Raw genomic sequence first — 20888 nt, forward strand, 5'->3', positions numbered from 1 at the left:
CTGCCTTCATCCTTCCTTCACTTTCTGCTTCGTAGAAGCAAGTGCTTCTGCCTTCCCACGCACAGGGGATCCACCATCTGCCTGGGCAACAGCTGCACATTCATTCCTCTGAGGGCCATGGGGGGCCCTGCGTCTGTTGAGGAGGAAAGGAAAACAGAGCTTCAGTTCTGACAAATAGTAGCCAAAATTCATAGTACCTTTTAAGAAGAAAAACTTATGAATTACAGCAGCTCTCGCTAACAGAAAGCTTGAGAAGGTGCAGAAGGATATATGTAATGTATGCATGAGAAATAAGGGAAGAGGCAGATGAATTGGGGAAAGGATGTAAGGATATATGCTGGGACTGCAGAAAATCAGTGGCAATCTGAGGTATGGAAAAGGGACCAGTTACATACTTCTTTATTTATTTAAAGTCTAGAGGACTCATCTAATTTCCTATTTAAAAGTGGAACTTTTTTCTTTCAGCAAAATGATAAGTCAGCTGTTTAGTGAATTGCTGAAGAGAGAAAGTTAGGTGATTTTGGAGTGGGAGGAGGAGAGATCAAAAATGAAATGCATCTTTAAAGCAAACCTTTTACTCTGAGCTGGAAATGAAAGACTAGATTGTACATCTCCATCTCTGATCTGGTTAACATCTTTTAATTTATATAAACTTGTACTTCTTGGCTTTGTAATGATCGGTTTGGGAATCCATTATAACAATGCAGCATTGTTTACTGCTGCGGGATTAATATTACTCCGTTGCAATTTCAATTCACCATACATATCTTCAACTGACAGGCATTATAGAAAATGAGACAAGAATCTTTTCCTGAAAGTATCAGGTACTGACGACTGTCAGAGGTGAAGTGCAGCTCAGTTGAATCAACAGCCCTTCCTGATAAATGTCTTTCCTGATAAGCGCTTAATACCCCAGTGCTCATAGTAAATAATGCTACTTGAACCAGGGTGCCTAACTTTTTAGCCTTAAACTGTTGACAGGAAAAATTAAGTCAAAGGCCTTTGGTGGTGGTGTTGTATTTGTATTTACAGACTGTGTTTTTTATTCCTTCCAGGTCTTGCCTTTTGTTACTCTATTATAAATGGCCCTACTAATGCAACAGTCCTTGCTGGTTCAGAAGCCCGGTTTAATTGCACTGTGTCGGAAGGATGGGTAATTCTCATTTGGTTGTCCAATGGAAGTCCTGTCCTCACTGTCTCCAGTTCTCAAGGACCTTTTGAAACATCAGACCGCTTCACCTCACAAAATTATACAAGTAGCAATGGGTTTACCTCAGAGCTGATCATCCACAACACCCAGCTGAGTGACTCTGGAAAAATTGAGTGCAGCGTCCAGCAAGCTAACAGCAAATTTGCATTTCTTTCTGTTCAAGGTGTGTATAGCCACCAGTAAAAAGCTATTTTATTTTACTGCGCTTAAAGGAATCCTCTGAGAAATTGCTCAAATTATCCCTGTGAAGGAGTACATGCTCTCATTTGCCATCGTTTGCCTCCTGTCCTCCTTGTCTTAATTTTACTGTCAAAGCAGGTTTCAGAGTCACATTGAGTGCCATTGACAAAGGTTATAACTGCCCTTGTTTTTTCGTGTTCTTTATTGGATTGCATTGAAGTGCCTGAAGGCCGTATCAGACCCACAAGCAGTCAGTCAAAAATTATCTTTTTATTAGAAACAGTGTGGATTACCCCTGTGCACACCTGTGTACATGGACTTTCTGCTGTCTTTAGGGAAGATCTCCCTCCTGCTTTCTGACTCAGGAATGAGTCTGTATCCAGCTTATTTGAGTTTGATTTAATGGTGTGTAGACATAAGGCCCTTGAGACACCAGGTGACACTCTTCATATGATTGCTGCTGCAAGCTACCATTTCCATGGAACAAGAAGTTCCTGTGCATCAAGCCCCTGTATATGAGACCTCTTCTTCCTCTCTGAAGCATCAGAGGTGACAGACTGCAGCCAGTAAAGCAAGATCTAACCACCAGACACTATCCATTTGTCAAAGAGGTGCTTCATGCAATGAGAACATTAAACATATCATCATCTACCCATAAACGTTTCCTGATAAAACCCGAGCATACTTAAAGCTTAGAGAGAAATGCTGTTATTTCATTATGTTGTCCTTCAGCTGGAAATATATTAGGATAGCTAAAAAGTATAATTTCCTGCTTTTTATTAGAAAGGTACTGAAAGCTGAGACTAATGCTTTAGACATACTGGACAATGTGTCCATGAAATTGCAATATCTGCATGATTATATCATGCATATGGTATATCTGTGTTCATAATGATTGGGTTTGGCTTCATATCTCAAGGTAGAGCTATTTCTGGGTAGCAAGATAAATTTTAAAGCTATCAGCAGAAAAGCAATGCAGCCAAATATTCTAAAGGAACAAAACATCTTTTCCCTCCTACAGTTAATGGATCTTTATCCATCAAAAATAGCACCTTAACAGTAAAAGAGAACCAAACAGTTGAAATTGTTTGTGAAGCCTTGGGATGGGCTCCAGCTCCAGACATTACCTGGATGACAAATGATTCTTTCATTGATAAATCGAAGTATGTTACCCAGCAAAGTCAAGGACCTAATGGCCTCCATGATGTCCTGAGCATCCTTACTTTGACTCTTACGGACACTGAGATTTTGACTTGTTTAGCTGACATAGAAGCACTTCCTAACCCCCAGAATGCAACTGTAACTTGTATTTTTGTCAACTCTACTTTAGGTAAGTGAATGTTTGTTGTACTTTGCCTATACTGTAGTGCCTGTACTGTACTGCCTATACTCAGAACTGTCCTTTTTCTTTTGAAAAGTCTTATTTTAAAATGAAATGCTATGGGATGTGCAAATGTGATAGAATTCAGACTGAGTAGTCACAACCTGATACATAGGTAGGGTTAAATTCACATATGTGAGAGGACTGGTACAAGTCTAATGAACCACACTTAGGACTGAACAAGACAAATGAAGCAGTACATCTGCCACTGACTCCTTACATGGATTCACTGCTGAGAAAACTGGCCTTTGCTCCTTATCAAGTAAACATCTAATGAATTTAGATCTTAAATATTCTTGATTAGGCCATGCCTACCATGTTAACATAATTTGTTAGACCTCATTTACTCAAAGCCTCATGTGAAATAATTCTCCTTAATATTCAATGCTGGTTTTTTCATTTACTTGAAAAAAACCCCTGGATTTTACTCCCAGTTTCTTCACACAACCCAGAATAGATTCTGTACTAGCACTTCAGGTGCAAATAGAAAGTTCTCCATATGAGCAGTGACCATATATGATGGAGCTGTTGTAGCATGGTGGTAGCGTCCCCAGGGCTGCATGGAGGCTGGTAGCTAATTGCAGATGGTAGCATTTACAAGTAGGAACTTCTATACCATATACCTATCACCAATCTGCTATAAGAAGATCTTTTTACAGAACAAAAATCAGGTCATCAAGAGAAGCTGCATATTCATGGGCCTTATCCCATAGTCTAGTTAAATAAAAGAGGCACTGGGCTTGCTTTCCTCTTCCTGGCATGGTCTCTTTCACATCTTAGAGGAAGGTAAAAAATGTCCTGCATCAACATATGTAGAATTCTTTGGACAGTGCATTTGGTTGCTTTTTATTGCCTTTTATTTTAGGAAATTCAAGAAATTCCTAGGAATTCAAGAATTTTAGGAAATTCATGCTTGCTTTAATCCAAGCATGGATGTTGGACAAATCTCTCAAAAACAGTTAGTAAGACCTTTGATAACCCTAAATATTTTTGCTAAGGTTGTCAGCATTTTCTGTAATGCTGCTGATCTTTGGCCTCACTGACATCCTATGAAAATAAAATTCTGTAATTTAACACATTCACCATACGAGGAGGTTCATCAGGAAAAGGATGATTTTATCTGGTCTGTGGAAACAAAGCAAGTGGGACTATGAACTACAGATCTGCCTCACAATCCAACAGAATCCTGTGAAAAATGTTTTTCTTTTCCAAACTGTAACACAATAGAAGCAAGTAAAAGGAAGTATCTTCCTGTTGCTTAGCAGTGTTTAGTGTAGATGAGGGAGACAGTACCAAACCATTCCTCTGTTGGGACTAGCCAAGTGTCTCAACTGTCGGGTGGAGGAGTCTCAAGACAAACTAAACTTGAAGCACTAATTGCATGGCAGGGAGCTGAGGTTACTGGGTATAGGTATGCTGCCTCCTGTGGTGACAGAGTTCACCTTACAGTGACATCCCTTTTATTATTTATCCCTTATCCTGTGGAATGGGAAATGCATAGATTATATGGAGTTTTTTGCAGTGCATCCCCAGCTGTTTTCTGCATAGAGCAGGTCCTTGAATCTACGTTTCTTTTTATGATATGGTGAGCATCATGAACTTCTATAATCCTGCTTAAAGCTTCCCTTGATGAACTGTTTCTTCTCCTGTAATGGGTGAACACAGCACATACAAAGACATGCTTATAGTGGATTGATGAGGGGTTTGGTATAGAAGTTTCGACATAAAACAACTGAGGAGGTTGAGTAACTGTGCCTTTTATTTTAAGTATGAGTCATTATTAGAAAGCCTTTTTCAGAAGTACTTGCTTCTTTAATACAGTCGAAAAAGGTCATTTCACCATTCTTAATAGGACTTTTTTGTATTCACATTGATTCTAATTACTGACTAAGCAAAACAGAACTATCCTGAGGAAATTAATAAATTACACTGCCTACTCATTTGTGAAGCACTGAGGTATCCACCCTCAGTTTCCATAGCTACTCATTGTAAATCAGAAGAAGAGAAAAACAGATGTCATGAAGCACAATTAGTGTATAATTAGTGATTGTATAGGACCATCATTCATTTCTCTTTGGAAAAATCATTGTGCAGCAGCAGACACCCAAAATTTGTCAGGATATGAGAACATGAAGACTTTAAATTATTAGAATGAAATAAAGACATGGCATTTATGACTGAGGAACATATATAATGCATATATGACACTGGAAATCTCAGAGCTTATCTGACTTTTTATATACAGACTCAGCCTTAGCTAGCTGTTGTCAGGAAGGAATATGACTAACTTCAAACATCTAAGGAGTCCTTCTCAGAACTACTGTAATATCAATTTCAGCCCTCACTTAAAAGCTTGAGAAATCGAATTCCTCCATGTTCCTCACAAGCAATACCTATCTATTCACAAGAACTGCAACCAAAAATCTGAGCCCTCTTCAGCCAGCCATCTCCTGGTAAACAAATGTCCTACTTTCCAACATCTCTAGATCAGTCTTAATCTTAGACCTTTCCATACAACGTGATGCATTTTTATGTCAGTGATTTCTCGTCCAGAGTTACCTCCCTCTCAGTGGTGTTCGGCTGAGCCCTGCATTTGGGAACTCCTATGGAGTTATCCTAGCAGATGCATTCACAGAGCTGTTAGTGGGAAATAGAGTCTATGGCAGAGTCCCTTATCTGGGCGCAAGCTCTCTTCGGCTTCAGTGTTGACTTCATGTGGCCTTTGACCTGCAGAAGATAAAGATAGGGAATCTGCCATGAACCTGACCTTCCTTTTCAAGTTAGCCAGAAAGTTCCAGAGTGTCTAAGAAGTTACATGCAGCTTTTTCCAGTCTCTCATTTCTCCTTGGTCACCAGAATGTGCAAGGGAAAATCCTCTTTTCTGCAGATACTTAGCCCAAGTTAATTTTTGGGAAGCTTTGGGAGGAGCCAGAGGTCTGAAGAGCAGCAGAGGATGGGCCCTATAGAATGAGGAAGTGGTTTTGTCCACACTAAGCATCTCATGTAACTTTACATGGATTTAATAAGGAGGGTAAAAGGCATTTAATGCCGTCATGCCTTAGGGCCCTCTCTTGCACCCCTATTTGCATGTTGAGCTGGTAGCTTCTACATTCATACCTGCTGGTCCCAGCTCCAGTTTCCTTCTGGATCCTCCAAACCTGAGGAGAAACCACAATGCTGAAGTGCTAGGTGTGTTTGTGTTGTATCCTGTCCTCACTTCAGCTTCATAGAACTTTTGGCATGTAACCTGAACCTGACAGGGAGTGAAATACCTTGGTGTGGCCATCAGCCTGGAGGTATGGGCCAGTGCAGGTGTGTTTAGCCCCTCCCTTCACACTGAGGTTAAGCTTTCCCCTACAGCTAAACAGCTGTCCTTCGTATTTTAGGCATCTTGAAACCCTGTGGCATGCTTTATGGAACAACATATGATAAAATAGAGATATTTGTTGCAGTTCTTCTAGATAAAAATATTATGAAAAAGTTTGTAATCAATTGTAATCACAACTGATTAAAGCCTATAGAATTAACTACTAGTTTGCAAGTTACTGAGTGCTTGTTTTCTCTAATAGTCAGAAGAAATTCAAAACATGCTGATTGAGCATTAGGATTAGAGAAGACTGGAGCAAATTGCTTGATCATAATGATCTGAGCTTTGGAGAATGCAGACTTTTAACAGAGGTGCAAGCTTTGTAGGAGGCTCTGGTCCTGTGTCTTTGCAGCCTGAAACTTCCAAACCCCAAACAGATGCCCAGGCAAAGTTGTAGAAAGGAAGGATTTACTTTATTCCCTGCCATAGGAAAACCAGCAGGTACTCTGGTTCACATATCAGGTGAATAGCCCTGACACTGCACAGCACAGCACATTGCTGCAGTATCTTTTCCAGAGACTGTCAGCTAAATGTGGCCACGCAGTCATTAACTGGGACCTCTAATGAGAAAATGACAATCATAAACCCAGTGCGACAGAATGGGTTTTGTCAAGTTTGGATGTGTCTCACACCTGTAATTTGGATGGGAAGCTTGTTTCTAAAAATCTGTCAAAATTATTTTGGGGCTGTTTTTCAAAGGGTAGCCAGATTAGAGGTGCTTCTGAAATACTTGATCAAAACCAAAGGGCAGGATGACGTGACAATCAGAACCAACACCTTTCTTCTGTGTCCACCTACATGAGAAATACGACATATTTTTAAAATTCTGTGCATGTGGGAGCTCTGTAGAAAAACTCTTTGGTCATAGCAACCCATTTCAGCAAGACACTAAATCATCTTTAAGTCACCTCATTTAATTCTGTAGATTACAGCAAAGACAAAGGAATAAGTTACGTGAGAAAGTCAGTAATGAAGATGGCTTAGTAGCTGCATATTCCCAAACAGTGCTACTCTTTACAGGTTTTTCATTTCTCTGCTCTTTAAGTGGGTAACAGATTCCCTACCAAAATCAAACACCTGCTGAAATCAGTGAAAGAAATCTCAAGATGAGATTCATCAGAAAATCATATCTGCAGGCTAGAGATCTTGATCTGTAATGGTCACCTAAAACTATTGCTGTGGTCTGTGGGGAGAAACGGACACTTCTTCAGAGCTGTGTATGAATTGTGACCCCAAATAGCTATTTTCTTTCAACTGACGAGCAGCTAGGCAAGACAATTGGTATCTGCAGTATAGGCATTTAAATCAAATCTTAACCCCTGTCCCTAACCCCAAATATCCCCAAAGGATGTTGGGAGGCCCAGCATATCTACAAAATAAAGTTTAGATTGGAAGATTCCAACCCTGTGTTTTTCAGAAGAGAAGTAGCTGTGGGAAAAGTTACAATTGCAATGAAGAATATGCATTCAGGAACATTTTAAATTCTTGGGCATCATCCATAAATACATTTGGAAAACACAGACGCCTTGTTAAATAATCAACAAGCTGTTAATACCTTCTCACAGAAAAGGTGTGTATTCCGAAAAGAATGTTTTGAGGGTCTGATAGTGCAATGTTTCTCCATTTAATTTAACAGAAAATGCTTACAGTGAAGACAGCAGAAGCACGTGGGTTATTGTACTTGCAGTTGTGCTTTCACTTGTTGGTATTATTCTTCTGATTATTATTATTGCGGTTGTCGTACGCTGCTGTTGTCTAAAGAAAAAAGGTAAGTGGACCTTCACAATTGGTCTATATGTTAAAAATGTATCTTCAATTAGATATAAATCTCCTAGTTGTGCCAGCTCTGGTGCTGTGCAAAGGCCTGTAAGCTGAAGTGTGAGCAGACAGATCCTGCTCTTAACCATGACCTGGGTAAGATGCTCCTTACTTTCATCTTGCTGTTTCTCTTATAAATTGGTTCCAAAGTAATCAGTGTCAGCCGTTCACATTAACTACAAGGGGGTCATGTTTTTCAGGAGTACATTAACTTTCAATGATGTTTAGTTCCTATGCTGAGATTCTTTGTTGAAGCATACTTTCAGTGTTGTGTGCCTAATTTCCAGTTTCTGTGTGAGGTGTTCTACAGGGGTCTCACACAGTTTTGCAAACAGGGAGGAGAGATGCCCATGTGGTAGCTGGAACACAGTGCATCCTCTAAGAGGAGCTCTCTAGCAGGTCACATTTTATTTTCCTGCATTTTAAAGGCATTCTTTTTTTCTTTTTTTTTTTTTTTCCCCCCAGAATCTACGTATCAAACTGAAATAAGGTAAGCTGGATGAGGTGGGAGAATTTTTCCTTTTAACTGAACTCTTTCAGGCTGCTGCAGGATGGTGAGAAGAACGTGCCAGTTTCCATGCCCCACTGTCCGGCACTCCCAGGATGTGTGGGTACTGCCTTGCTGTGTGACCTTGCCCATTTCTGTATGCACAGCAGGGGAAGGAGGGCCAGTATGCAGGGGAGACTGAACTTAGGGGCAAAAAGCAAGGGCCACAGCTCACAGCAGGTTGGGAACTCTTGTTTCCACAATAAACTGGGTAAAAACTGAGGCCTCACCTCGAGTACTGTGTTCAGTTCTGGGCCCCTCACTACAGGAAGGACATTGAGCTGCTGGAGCGTGTCCAGAGGAGAGCCACCAAGCTGGTGAGGGGTCTAGAGAACAAGTCATATGAGGAGAGGCTGAGGGAACTGGGCATGTTTAGTTTGGAGAAGAGGAGGCTGAGGGGGTACCTCATTGCCCTCTACAACTACCTGAAAGGAGGTTGTAGTGAGGTGGGTGTTGGCCTCTTCTCCCAAGGGAATAATGGCAGGACCAGAGGAAATGGTCTGAAGTTGCAGCAGGGGAGGTTTAGATTAGATACCAGGAAGAATTACTTTACTGAGAGAGTGGTCAGGCACTGGAACAGCCTGCCCAGGGAGGTGGTGGAGTCGCCATCCCTGGAGGTATTTAAGAAGCATGTAGACATGGCACTTCAGGGCATGCTCCACTGCCCGAGATTGTTGGTTTTTGTCTGTTTGTGGGTGGTGTGGTGTGGGGTTGTGGGTGTTTGTTTTGGTTTGGTTTTGGTGTTTGGTGTTCTGGGATATTTTTTTTTTTTTTTTTTGTTGGTTGGACTCAATGATCTCAAAGGTCCCATCCAACCAAAAATGTTCTGTGATTCTGTGAAAAGAATCAAAATCCTGTCCTGTATCAGAAACAGTGTGGCCAGCAGGACTAGAGAAGTGACCTCGGCACCGGTGAGGCCCCACCTCAAATACTGTGTTTGCTTTTGGACCTCTCAATACTGGAGGGACATTGAGGTGTTGGAGTGTGTTCAGAGAAGGGCAACACAGCTGGTAAAGGATTTAGAGGGCAAGTCTTATGAGGAGCAGCTGAGGGAGCTGGTGTTGTTCAGCCTGGAGAAAAGGAGGCTGAGGGGAGACCTTATTGCTCTCTGCACCAACCTGAAAGGAGATTGTAGCGAGGTGGGGGTCGGTCTCTTCTCCCAAATCACAGATGATAGGACAAGAGGAAATGGTCTCAAGTTGCACCAGGGGAGGTTCAGGTTGGATATTAGGAAAACTTTCTTCACTGAAAGGGTTATCAAGCATTGGAACAGGCTGCCCAGGGAAGTGGTTGAGTGACTGTCCCTGGAGGTATTTAAAAGACATGTAGATGTGGTGCTTAGGGGACGTGATTTGGCGGTGGACTTCACAGTGCTAGGTTAACGGTTGGGCTTGATGTTCTTAAAGGTCTCTTCCAACCAGAACAATTTTATGATTCTATGAAAATCCTGCGCACGCTGCCTCTCTGACTCGACAAGCACAGAAAGGACAAACTGAAAACACACTCCTACTGAAGCTGTCGGGCAAAGCAAACACCGGCTGTACCCCCAGGTGCCGAGGGGTAGGCAGGGAGGGAGCCCTGCTTGGCACCGGGCTGGTTGCCCGCAGCCTGCCGGGCGATTGCCCGCGCCGCCACAGGGGGTCACTGCGAGCCCAGCAGCGCTGATGGGGCTGCCGGCCGCGGGGAGGGAGGCAATGAGTAGGGGAATCCCCGGACCTTCCGGCCGGAAAACTGTGCCGCAAGCTAATTGAGAGAGATTGGCAGGCAAATTAGACCCTTTCCCCGACTCTTTTAAGATTCGCTATTCGTTAGACTGGTAAAAATTAGTTAAATAAATAAAGCTGCCCCGATGATGAGTGTCAACGCCTAATCAAGCGATTATCAGACGCACCTTGAGTATGAAGCTGTTGGTTGGTACGTTATTGCATCGAGTTGGAAAATGTTAAAAATCATGAGCTGATGGTTATCAGCATTAAAATGCTATTTATCAGTGCCAGTGTGGCTGTGATAGCAATGTCGGTGGTGTTATTTGGAGTTACTTTCTCTAAGCTCCTAGGGAGTATTGTAAATTCATATTCTGCCTATGCTTGTGGGGCTTTTAATTCCCCATCTCTTAATGAGTTTACAAAATGTTACACCACCTGGCCTCGCACTTCACTAATACCTAGCTTCATTAACGGCCTCTTGTGGGGAAATTGTGTGAAGGTCTTGACAGATTTCCATTTATACAGCACTATTGATACAAAACGAAATAATGAAATTAGGTAAACACTATTTTCTCCTGAGGAAATGGTGCTAATTATGCCATGCCATACCAGTAAACTTCCACGTGATTTCTGACTTTGTAATGCTAAATTGATCATTTTACCAACTGCAACTATATAAATAGCACAGGATTACATGAGCAGGGGATGGGAGGTACAAATTGCATATTGTTTTTGCTATGAACAAAGCGCTACAAAGCCTTTTTGCTTCGTTCTGCCAGAAGCCCTCTGCAAGGGTCAACCCTGCTAAGGCAAAATCAATTGAACATGCAGGAGTACACCTGCCCAGCGGTGGGGACTGGTACAGCCGGGTCCAGGACCCTGTCTTGCCAATGTCAGTCTGCACACAGCTTTCTTTCAGACAACCTGAACAGGTCCAGGATAGGGCATAACATTACTTTTGCCCTATGTCTTTGAATCTAGTCTGGACAAATACAATTATATCTTCAAAACAGAATGTGTGGTTTAGATGTCAGTACAGTAAAGTTCCTATTTTCCCATCAAACATGAGCTGTCGTACTGACTTCGTAAACATTGCTTACACTTTGAAAGTTAAGCAAAGGCTTAAGCAAATACTTAAGCACTCGGATGAGTCCAGCCTCTATGGCTCAGCTTGGACTTAGAAACTCAGTGCTGACAGTTCTGCAGTTTTAGCGTCTATAAACAACACTGAAATCACAGGAATTATTTACAATCACAGATTTTGTAGGTTCGGTGTTTTTTTTGCTTGGGGGGAACCTACCTGCAGAAAAAATAATGCTGGTTGTCCAGATTTTGGAAGCTGTGTTGTAGTGGTATTAAAGAAGTGGTGAGACCAAAGATATATTGTGTTACTTCCCACATTTATTTTTGACTTGGTTGGCTATATTTCTGTACCTCCCACACTTTTTTTTGTAGCTGCTTTCAATTTGGCTACTACACTGAGTTTGTTAAGATCTCAGGATCAGATAAAAAAGACAGTACAGTATCATATAACCTGTGGAGGTGGTATTCCTAAACAATTGCTCGTCTTCTAGCAACCATAACAGGTTTCTTAGTGGTATCTAACATGTTTATCTCCTAAAAAAGCCACATAGTCACAGCTGGCACATCAGATTTATGTGTGCATGAGTAGGGCTCATCTGAAGCTCTATGGGCCTGCAAAGTAATTCCTACTAAAGATAAAAAGTAAATGCAGCAGTTTCTACAAATATTGCTAACTGAGAATATCTCCCCCTTCTCCTACAAATCCCTGGGTTGTCATAGTCCTGCCATCAGTTTGCGCTTACCACATCAGAAACCTAGGCTTCCCAGATGGACCTGGGACTATCCTGGAGAGGAGTCCACGGTAGGAGCAGATGAATAGTAGCATCTCTTCTAGCAAAAGAGTTTTGAGTAACAAGGCACTCCTTTCTAGCTGTGCAGCTATGCAGGTCACTGTTCTGCAAATTCAGAGATGTGTAACTTTAACCAAGGAAGTTCTGTCAACTTCGTTGTGGCTATGCTCACTTGTAAAGTAAATATCAAAGTGAAAGATTAACTTTGGAGTGAATGAATCACCTGGGAGCTAACTGTGGTGATGTGGGATAACATGTGGCCATCCAGTACCTAAAGGGGGCCTTCAGGAAACATGGGGAGAGACTCTTTATTAGGCAGTGTGGCAAAAGGATGATGGGTGATGGTTTTAAACTGAAAGAGGATAGATTTAGATTAGGTATTAGGAGGAAATTTTTTACTCTGAGAGTGGTGAGACACTGGAACAGGTTGCCCAGAGAAGTTGTGGATGCTCCATCCCTGGAGGTGTTAAAGGCCAGGTCGGATGCGGCTTTGAGCAACCTGCTCTAGTGGGAGGTGTCCCTGTCCATGGCAGAGGGGTTGGTACTCAATGACCTTCAAGGTCCTTTCCAACTCTAACCATTCTATGATTCTATGTTTTTTCAGGTGGGAGAGGGGCTCAAATCACAAAAATTATGAGCTATCATAAGTGACTTAGATGGTGTTCCATTATTGGGCCACTGAATGTCTTGTAATTCAGAATTATTATTATTCAGATCAAAATGAATTTCCTACCAAACCTATGATCTGGAACAGTCTTCACTCTTTGAAGGTTGCTCATTTTATTTTCCTGCTTTCTGATAATGCAGCTGATGGAAACTTTCTAAACAGAATTTCAGAGGTAGTGCTTATATGGGACAAGACTTGTACCAGCTAATTACTTGTAAGGCCCAGATATGTTTTGCACCTATTTTTATTGAAGTAAGACATACAAAGACATACAATACCCAAGAGTTCTTATATCATAATGAAGTTCTAATGACAGACCTTTTTGTTTCCAGAAAAGTTTCAGCTGAGAAAAAACCAGATGGCGATTTGAAAAACATGCAAAGGCATGGTAGTGAAAATCAGGGATACATTCCAGAGGAACCGTGGAACACAGAACGCATTCCAAGTGAGTCTAAGCCCTTGAATTACATAGTGTCAAACTGCTTCTCAACATAGGCATTTTGGACATGTCAAGCAATTACATTACAAGATTTCACAATACTTTCTAGAAGGACTTGTGCTCGGCCTGAACCTCTTCAGAACATTTTGGATCTTCAGAAGTCCTTCAAAAGTATTGAGAAAGCATCAAAGTTCTTTGCAGTTGAATTTAGTTTTAGTCCTGGGTTTGGTTTTTTTAAATGCCTTTGTTCTTTGAAATATCTTCTGGGGCCAAAGGCGGGAGTACTGGATTCCCATACAATAGTAAATTTAGACAATATTTTGCAGTTGGTCTCTTAAAACGAAAAAATCTACCACCACCACCAAAAAGAAAAAAAAAATAGGAAAGGAAATAAAAGGCAGTTAGTGAACTATGATTTTACTGATAAATGACTAAGGCATTATAAATTCTAGTCCTTACGCACAAAGACTCTTCAAAAGCAAATGTAAATCTCCACCAAATCGTTACCCACCACTTGCATTTATAACCACATTATTATCAAAACGTTTAATCAAACACTTAATGACATAAAATTATCGTGCAGTCTATAATCCAGGCATACATCCTTTTCTCTCTAACAAATAAATTGTGAAATAAGTGTGGTGGAAAGATTTGAAGAGCATGCGGTATTGTAAAATGTAGCAGTTAGAAAAAAATAAAAGGAGAACTAAGTAAACCTGGACAAATTGATTCTACTGGGTCCTAGATGGGGTCCTTTCATATTCATTAGTGTGCTGGGTTGACCTTGGCTGGCTACCAAGTGCTCACCAAGTTGCTCTATCACTCCCCCTTTTCAACAGGACGGGAAGAAATTAGATGGAAAAGCTCATGGGTCAAGATAAGGAGGGGGAGATCACTCACCAATTGCTGCCACAGGCAAAGCAGACTCTACTTGGGGAAGATTAATTTGATTTATTGCCAATTAATAACAGAACAAGATAGTGAGAAAGAAAAACAAAACTAAAACACCTCCCCCACCCCCACTTCTCCCAAGGCTTAACTTCCCTCCTAGCTCATGTACCTCCTGCCCACAAGCAACGCAGGGGGATGGATAATGGGGGCTGTGTTCAGTCCATAACACATCGTTTCTGCTGCTCATTCCTCCTGACACTCTTCCCCTGTTCCAGCGTGGGTTCTTCTCACAGGAGATGCAATACTTTGCCAACTTCTCCAATGGGGTTCCTTCCCATGGGCTGCAGTTCTTCAAGAACTGTTCTGGCATGGGTCTTTTCCATGGTGCAGTCCTTCAGAAATGGAGTGCTCCAGTGTGGGTCCCTCACGGGATCACAGTTCCTGCCAGAAAACCTGCCCTTGCATGGTTTCTTCTCCATGGGGCCACAGCTCCAGCCAGGAGCCTGCTGCCGTGTGGGCTCTCCACAGGCTGTAGCTTCCCTCAGGGCACATCCACCTGCTGTCACATGGGGTCCTCCAAAGGCTGCAGGGTGGATATCTGCTCCACTATGGTCCTCCATGGGCTGCAGGGTGACAGATAACCTGCATCACCATGGTCTTCTCCACAGCCCGTGGGGGAATCTTTGCTCTGGCACCTGGAGCACATCCTCACCTCCCTTCTTTACTGGCCTTGGTGACTGCAGGGCTGTTTCTCTCACATTTTCTTATTCCTCTTTCCCAGGTCCTGTTGCACAGCACTTTTACCCTTTCTTAAATACGTCATCACAGAGGTGCTGTCAGTGTCGCTGACAGACTCAGCTGACTTTGGCCAGCAGCAGGACCATCTTGGGACCAGCTGGAACTGGCTCTGTCTGACATGGAGGCAGCTCCTGGTGTCTTCTCATAGAAGTCACCCCTGCAAGCTCCCCCCCACTAAAAAAACCCTTGCTATGTTAGCCCAACAAGTTAGCTAGAGTTTGGCTCACAATATTAAATCATAGTTAGCTGTATTCCTGCATGGCTTGTGCCATGTTCATGCCATGGTGGACACCAAATAAAAATAATCTTGCATATTCTTGTTACAGGAATTCCCTCTTATTCCCTAGTGTCTTCAAAGATCACTGTTCCTGCTGCAGATTTACATACCAGTTCTGTACCAAAGGTAATTGTAATGCTGAAATCTTGACCTTTTTTTTCCACACAGTGTGTATCGTACTCTATCCAAATATAGATTTTGGGTGGAGGTAGACATTTATAAGTCAATTACAGCTGTAATAGTGTAAGTAGAATGTCCCTTCAGCATTCCTGAATGTTTGATTTATAAGGATAAGTGCCTTGAGTGTTAGCTTCAGACTTAGATTGATTTGGGGGGAGGATGGGAGTTGAGGGAAAAATAGCCCTGATGTTTGGAAGAAGTGTCTAATAAAGGTTTTGTCACATCTGTTCCCCTCAACACCCTGCTACATCTTCCTCCCCAGATTAAAGTTACGAAGTCACAGACTTCCCCTCATATATTCATACAATCAGAATATCTCAAGTTGGGAGGGACCCATAAGGATCACTGAGTCCAAATCCCTGTTCCTTGCAGGACTACCTAAAACTAACCCATATGACTAAGAGCATTATCCAGATGCTCCTTGAACTCTGAGAGGCATTCAGTCAGTGCCTGCTCTTTCCTTTCCATCACATTTCACCTCTTTCCTTCTCCAAATGTCAGTTAGCCCTTTCTGCTGGCAAGCATGATGGGTAGCCCTGGCTGGGACAGACTTCCCATAGGTAAAGCCAGTTGTCTTTTCATCATCCTTATTCCTGGGATTAAAAGTCTCCTTCTCTCTCTCCACAAGCCCATTTACTACCATTAATTAATTCTTTCAGCATTGCCAGCCAGAGTAACTCTGGCTTGGCTTTTGAGAATTTACCTCTGTGCATATTATACATTAAACCATTATAATGTGAATGTGGAGGTTTGCTTTGCTCTGGGCGTGTAATAACTCTGCACAGCTGTTAGATAGGTGCCTTTGCCAAAGTGGAGATCTGCAATGTTTCTACTGTTCTCCCCAATTTCCAGACTGGAGGAGATGTCGATATAAGATGAAGGCACTGTTGAAGGTGGGGTGTGAAGTTCCTTTGCAAATGAAATCCAGTGCAGATACAATAGATACATGTGCATTTTCTCAGGATCATTTCTTGATTTTATTTTCCAATTACACTTCCACATTGCAGAAGTTGATTCAATCAGAAACTTTACACTGATCTTAGGGACCTTTGGTATCTGGGCAGTAAATGATGGAAGGGGAAGCACGCAGCTAACATCCAGTTTGCCCTAGAGCTTTGCCCCCTTTCCACGTCTAACATGTAAAGAAGTAGAGCTCAGTGTTTATTCCTCTACTTTTTCCGTTCTCAGCTACTTCTGTTCTGACGGGTGGTGCTGGGCTCTCTTAGCTTCTAGTACAACAGCAACGTGGATCTTAATTTATGCCACATATTTGTGAAATACTTTTAGCACCTCCATGATGGGTTTTGCCAATATTCTCTTGGGAAAGCAGCAGTAACGTGGTACTGAGTTCACTCCTCAACACAGTGACAACTCATTTATTTTTGAAGAGTTGTTTCAACATCTACAAAGCAGAAATCTGTCTTGGGATGACATTACATATAAATCATGGCAGACTGTGTCTATTTCTTTTGGAGCACAATGAAATTTAGGATGTACTCAATCAATGATTAAAACAATGATCAAAATAATAACAGTAAAAATAATAGCAATGATACTGATGTACTTGTGGCTGGTAGTTATTATGTTTGACATTAATTACTTGTCAAACAAAATACTATTAAAGCAAAGCTGAAAAGTGCGTACAAAACAGCTGAGGGTTTAGTGTGGATCTATAACCCTGAGCAACAGTTTCATTCAGTGTTTGATATGCTTATGAACAGGATTATAAGGCACTGGCTATGTTTGCATGCACAAGGCATGTGGCACATTATGGTCTGCTCTAAGAAGCAAAAGAGATTGTGGTGAGGACCCTGTACCCTCCCTATACACATTTCAGGGGAAGGCAATAACTTCAGTTAGCTGTAGTCATTTCCCACTGACTAGGTGCTCCTTGATGGTTGATGTGCACTGAGGGGGCATCAAGCCGTTTGGTGTCATCTGAAAGGGATCCACTTTGGGTGCTCTCAGACAGCTCCAGAGTGAGAATGAGTGTGTTGTGAGTAAGGTCCATTAAGAGGCTGGGTTCACAAGTGTTGGGTTCGTGCTCCTGATTCAAACTGAAAGATGAATGTAGGTGCAGCCCTCCTTGTCAAATGCTAATTAGATGGCCTAGGTGGTCCCTTGCGGCCCAGTGGCTAAGGAAACATTGAAATGCATCAGAGGCATACAGCATAAAGTTGAACCGTTTCTGTTAAATCAGTTGTCCCTGGACAATATTTGGTACAAGTATGCTACAGTAGCTTCTAGCTGCATCAGTAACTGCATGCATGTTTTTGAAAAATATCAAGAGATAATCTAGAGGTTAAAATAATTTGTAACTGTTTTCAATATGTTGGAGGAATATTTAGCAATCTAAAAATGGCTTGTGAAAATGAACTATTTCACAGTTTGAAAAGAGCTTCTCAGTATATTGTGATGGCCCTATCTTGTATGTACAAGAGCGCATACATGTACAGGTGAATGAAGGTTTACCTTAAATTGTGCATTTGCAGTTCGTGATTTAAGTTTGTGGGATAATATACAAACATAGTAAAACATTTTCCAGACAAAAAAAAATTGTGTTTTTCATTTACATTCGTAACCTTCCCTGTTAAGTGCATTATAGAGGTTTTCTGACATGGATGCATTTTAATAAATTTCAATCACAGCTGTTGCCAATATATTGCATAATAAACATTATGAGGCTCTTTCATTATAATGTATTTCTTGTCAAGTAGGAAAAATCAGATGGCAAGCCATTTAACTGTTAGCTGATTAGTGCTGAATCAAACAATTTCTTCAGAAACCACCTGCTTTCCTGAGTGCATTTTCTGAGCACAGAAAGTTGTGTTTGTCATTTGGCTTTCCCTGCCTGGGTACTGGAAACATTCCCAAAGGCTTTTCATCTTTATTCTTCTGGACTTTGTAATGAGAAACAGAGGGTAAAAAAACAGGAGGAAAAGGAGTTATCCAGAGAATTTTTTCCACAGTGAAGGAGGTCCTAAAAAGATGGACTCCAGCAAATTGCCTCTCTCTCCCTGGATAATCAGGAAAAATGAGCGTCCTTGCAGTGCTTCTGTGGAGGACAAGAAGGAGTGAAAACCCCAGGTCCTCCCTCAGGAGCAGGGTGGGGAAGGAACGAGGAGCTCATCTACTGATGGAAAGAGTCACAGAAATTGAAGACCTAAAGCCTTGTCTCTCCACTTCTGCAAGGTGGAAGAAGTTAGGATTTTTGTGGTTGGCTTCCTTGTCACCTTATGGGATCAGGATTAGCCACAGCAATAAGGCAAGAAAATAGTTCCATATGGGCAAAGTTTGAATGGAAAGTTTTAAAATTAGAAGAAGCTCATGGATGTAGGGACAAGATGAAAAGTTGGGCAACAGTAGTGAATGAAGATTTTTCAAGTTGGCATTTTGACTGGACAGAGGCGATCATGCCAGCTACACAGCCCATTTCTACCACTCTCAGGAGAAAACTGGATGGAAAGTTGCAGCTTAAGAGGCATTAGGCAGGCTCCCTGGGTCTCTGAGAGTATCAGCTTCAAATTTCATCCATTCTGTTGCATATGTAAAAAGTTACACTTTTAAATAATTTGAGAGATTAAGGGAGACTTTGTATCAAAGTTTTTGTTTTCTCAGAAGTCCTTGCCTATGGACCCAACCAGGTACAAAGCCTGAAATATCTGCTGGATCTTATTGTAAAAGGTGACAACAGAAAATCACTTAGGTCAGCTATTGGCCATTCAACCTCTTTGAATCAGAAACTAATGCACAATGTTCACAGAAAATAAATGTTGTGCAGCAATTGCACTGATCAATTCACAACATGAACAAAAGATTTGGCAAATCATCTTAGGGAAAAGTAATACCTCAGTGAAGGAGAAGGGGGAAAAAAGGTGTGTGAGACATTTAAAAAATGATGAATATCGAACTAAATTATTGAGCTGAGGAAAAAATTACCAGCCATTGGAAGGGGAAGCCAGGAGCATCAGTCAAGGGTGCTGGGAGGTCTTCATTCTGATTACATTAGCTAAGAAAAGGTCAAATAGAGAGTAGAGTTACAGGCTTCTATTTAATTGCATATTTTGTTACTGTCAGCGATGGGAGGAGGGTGATCCTTGCTCCTAGTCCCAGAGCTGAGCTGCAGGCCAAATGACTGTTAGGGACCAAGGTCCCATTTAGGGGAGCTGTTGCTCATGCCCTGACCCATTGCGCAGAGCTCCTTCCAAAACCCAAGTGCAGTGAAGGGGATCCCTTACCTTGGCTCTAGCAGGTTTTGGGGCAGTCCCACAGACAGTTTAGCCTGAACAGGGGCCATTGGGCCACTTCTGCCAGGTCCTGAGTGCCACCTCCAAGGAACTGCATTTTTTCAAGTCCCACTGGTACGAAAGGAACTCTGAGGACCCAGCATCTTGCAGGTCTGGACAGTCTCCTACATAAGCCTCATAATTAGTCCATTTAATACACCATAAATGTCTCTATGATAAATCAGAAGACCATTTCATCAGAGGGAGTGAGTGCTCATTTATAGCAGGCCAGATTCATCCCTGGTGTAATTCAGCTGATTTCAGCACAGCTATATGAGGCTTGCACTTGCCACCACAGCCACACTCTTCCTCTCCAATCCAGAGTGAGTCATGGCTCTGTTAATGGGGAAGGATCTATTTTTCTTCTTAACTACTCTGAATGACACTCTATAAACTGGAAATATTATTTAGTTGTGGTTGTGGTTTTATACTGGGAAGGAAATGAATGATGAATTGTAGCTCCATTTATTGCACTGTATATAACTGCTCTGACACTAAGGATTGTTCGAGAAGAAAAATTAAGCTATCAAAATCAAATTAAAAGGCCAATAAAATAGAAATATAAACCAATGGCAGCAAATAATTTTACCCATACTGATGAAATGTACTGTAGAGTATGTCATGTTATGATATTCATTGGTCAGCATATCTTGATTAAGAGAATAATAAATATTGATGATACAGATATAGAAAAGGCAGGTGCAGTTTATAGTATAGTTTTTTGAAGTTTCTGTAGAAGAAGGGGAGGAGTGAAGTTACGTGGGTGGGATTAGCTCATGAAGAAATGAGAAGGAATTTCTAGGCTGTATGACTATTGGTGGACAGGGAAATGTGCTGAGTGTACGAAAAGTTGGCAGGCTGGAACTGGTTTGCTATTTGAAGCAATGGTGTATCCAAATTATTTTGGGGGTATCCAGAACTTTTGGGTGGGTGTTTTCCTGTAAATGATGTGAATTTGGAATGCGAATTAAAAACTGAGGGGGCAGGGTGAAATATAACCTTCAGAAACAGAAAGCTAGGTCTCCCTGTTTTTTTGTTCTAACAGTTAGCTAAATGTGTGATGCATGCACACACATTAATTTCAGCAATTTGTTCTAATGCAGTAAGACTTGGATGTTTTTGGCTGGCTAATAGCAGGCAAAGCCTTCAGTTTATCACACATTTCCACAGCGTCAGTGTGTGAGGAGCTGCCATCTGTTAAATCAATTTAAAGATCAGAGCCCTGTTTCATAATGCCAGATGTGTGTTCATCATTCATATCACTGAT

General features: G+C 41.6%; 1 protein-coding gene across 1 annotated transcript in view; it reads left to right on the forward strand.

Annotated features, from left to right (window-relative positions):
* Window positions 1–20888, forward strand: part of IGSF5 (immunoglobulin superfamily member 5) — a 51730-nt gene that overhangs the window by 6132 nt on the left and 24710 nt on the right. Inside the window, exons 2-7 of the mRNA XM_074168028.1 lie at window positions 1056–1373; window positions 2412–2720; window positions 7775–7906; window positions 8422–8446; window positions 13083–13195; window positions 15205–15281. Of these exons, the coding sequence (XP_074024129.1) occupies window positions 1056–1373; window positions 2412–2720; window positions 7775–7906; window positions 8422–8446; window positions 13083–13195; window positions 15205–15281 (974 nt within the window). The remainder of the gene's footprint in view (window positions 1–1055; window positions 1374–2411; window positions 2721–7774; window positions 7907–8421; window positions 8447–13082; window positions 13196–15204; window positions 15282–20888) is intronic.

The sequence above is a fragment of the Numenius arquata genome, chromosome 1, assembly GCF_964106895.1.
Source record: "Numenius arquata chromosome 1, bNumArq3.hap1.1, whole genome shotgun sequence".
Lineage (NCBI taxonomy): Eukaryota > Metazoa > Chordata > Aves > Charadriiformes > Scolopacidae > Numenius > Numenius arquata.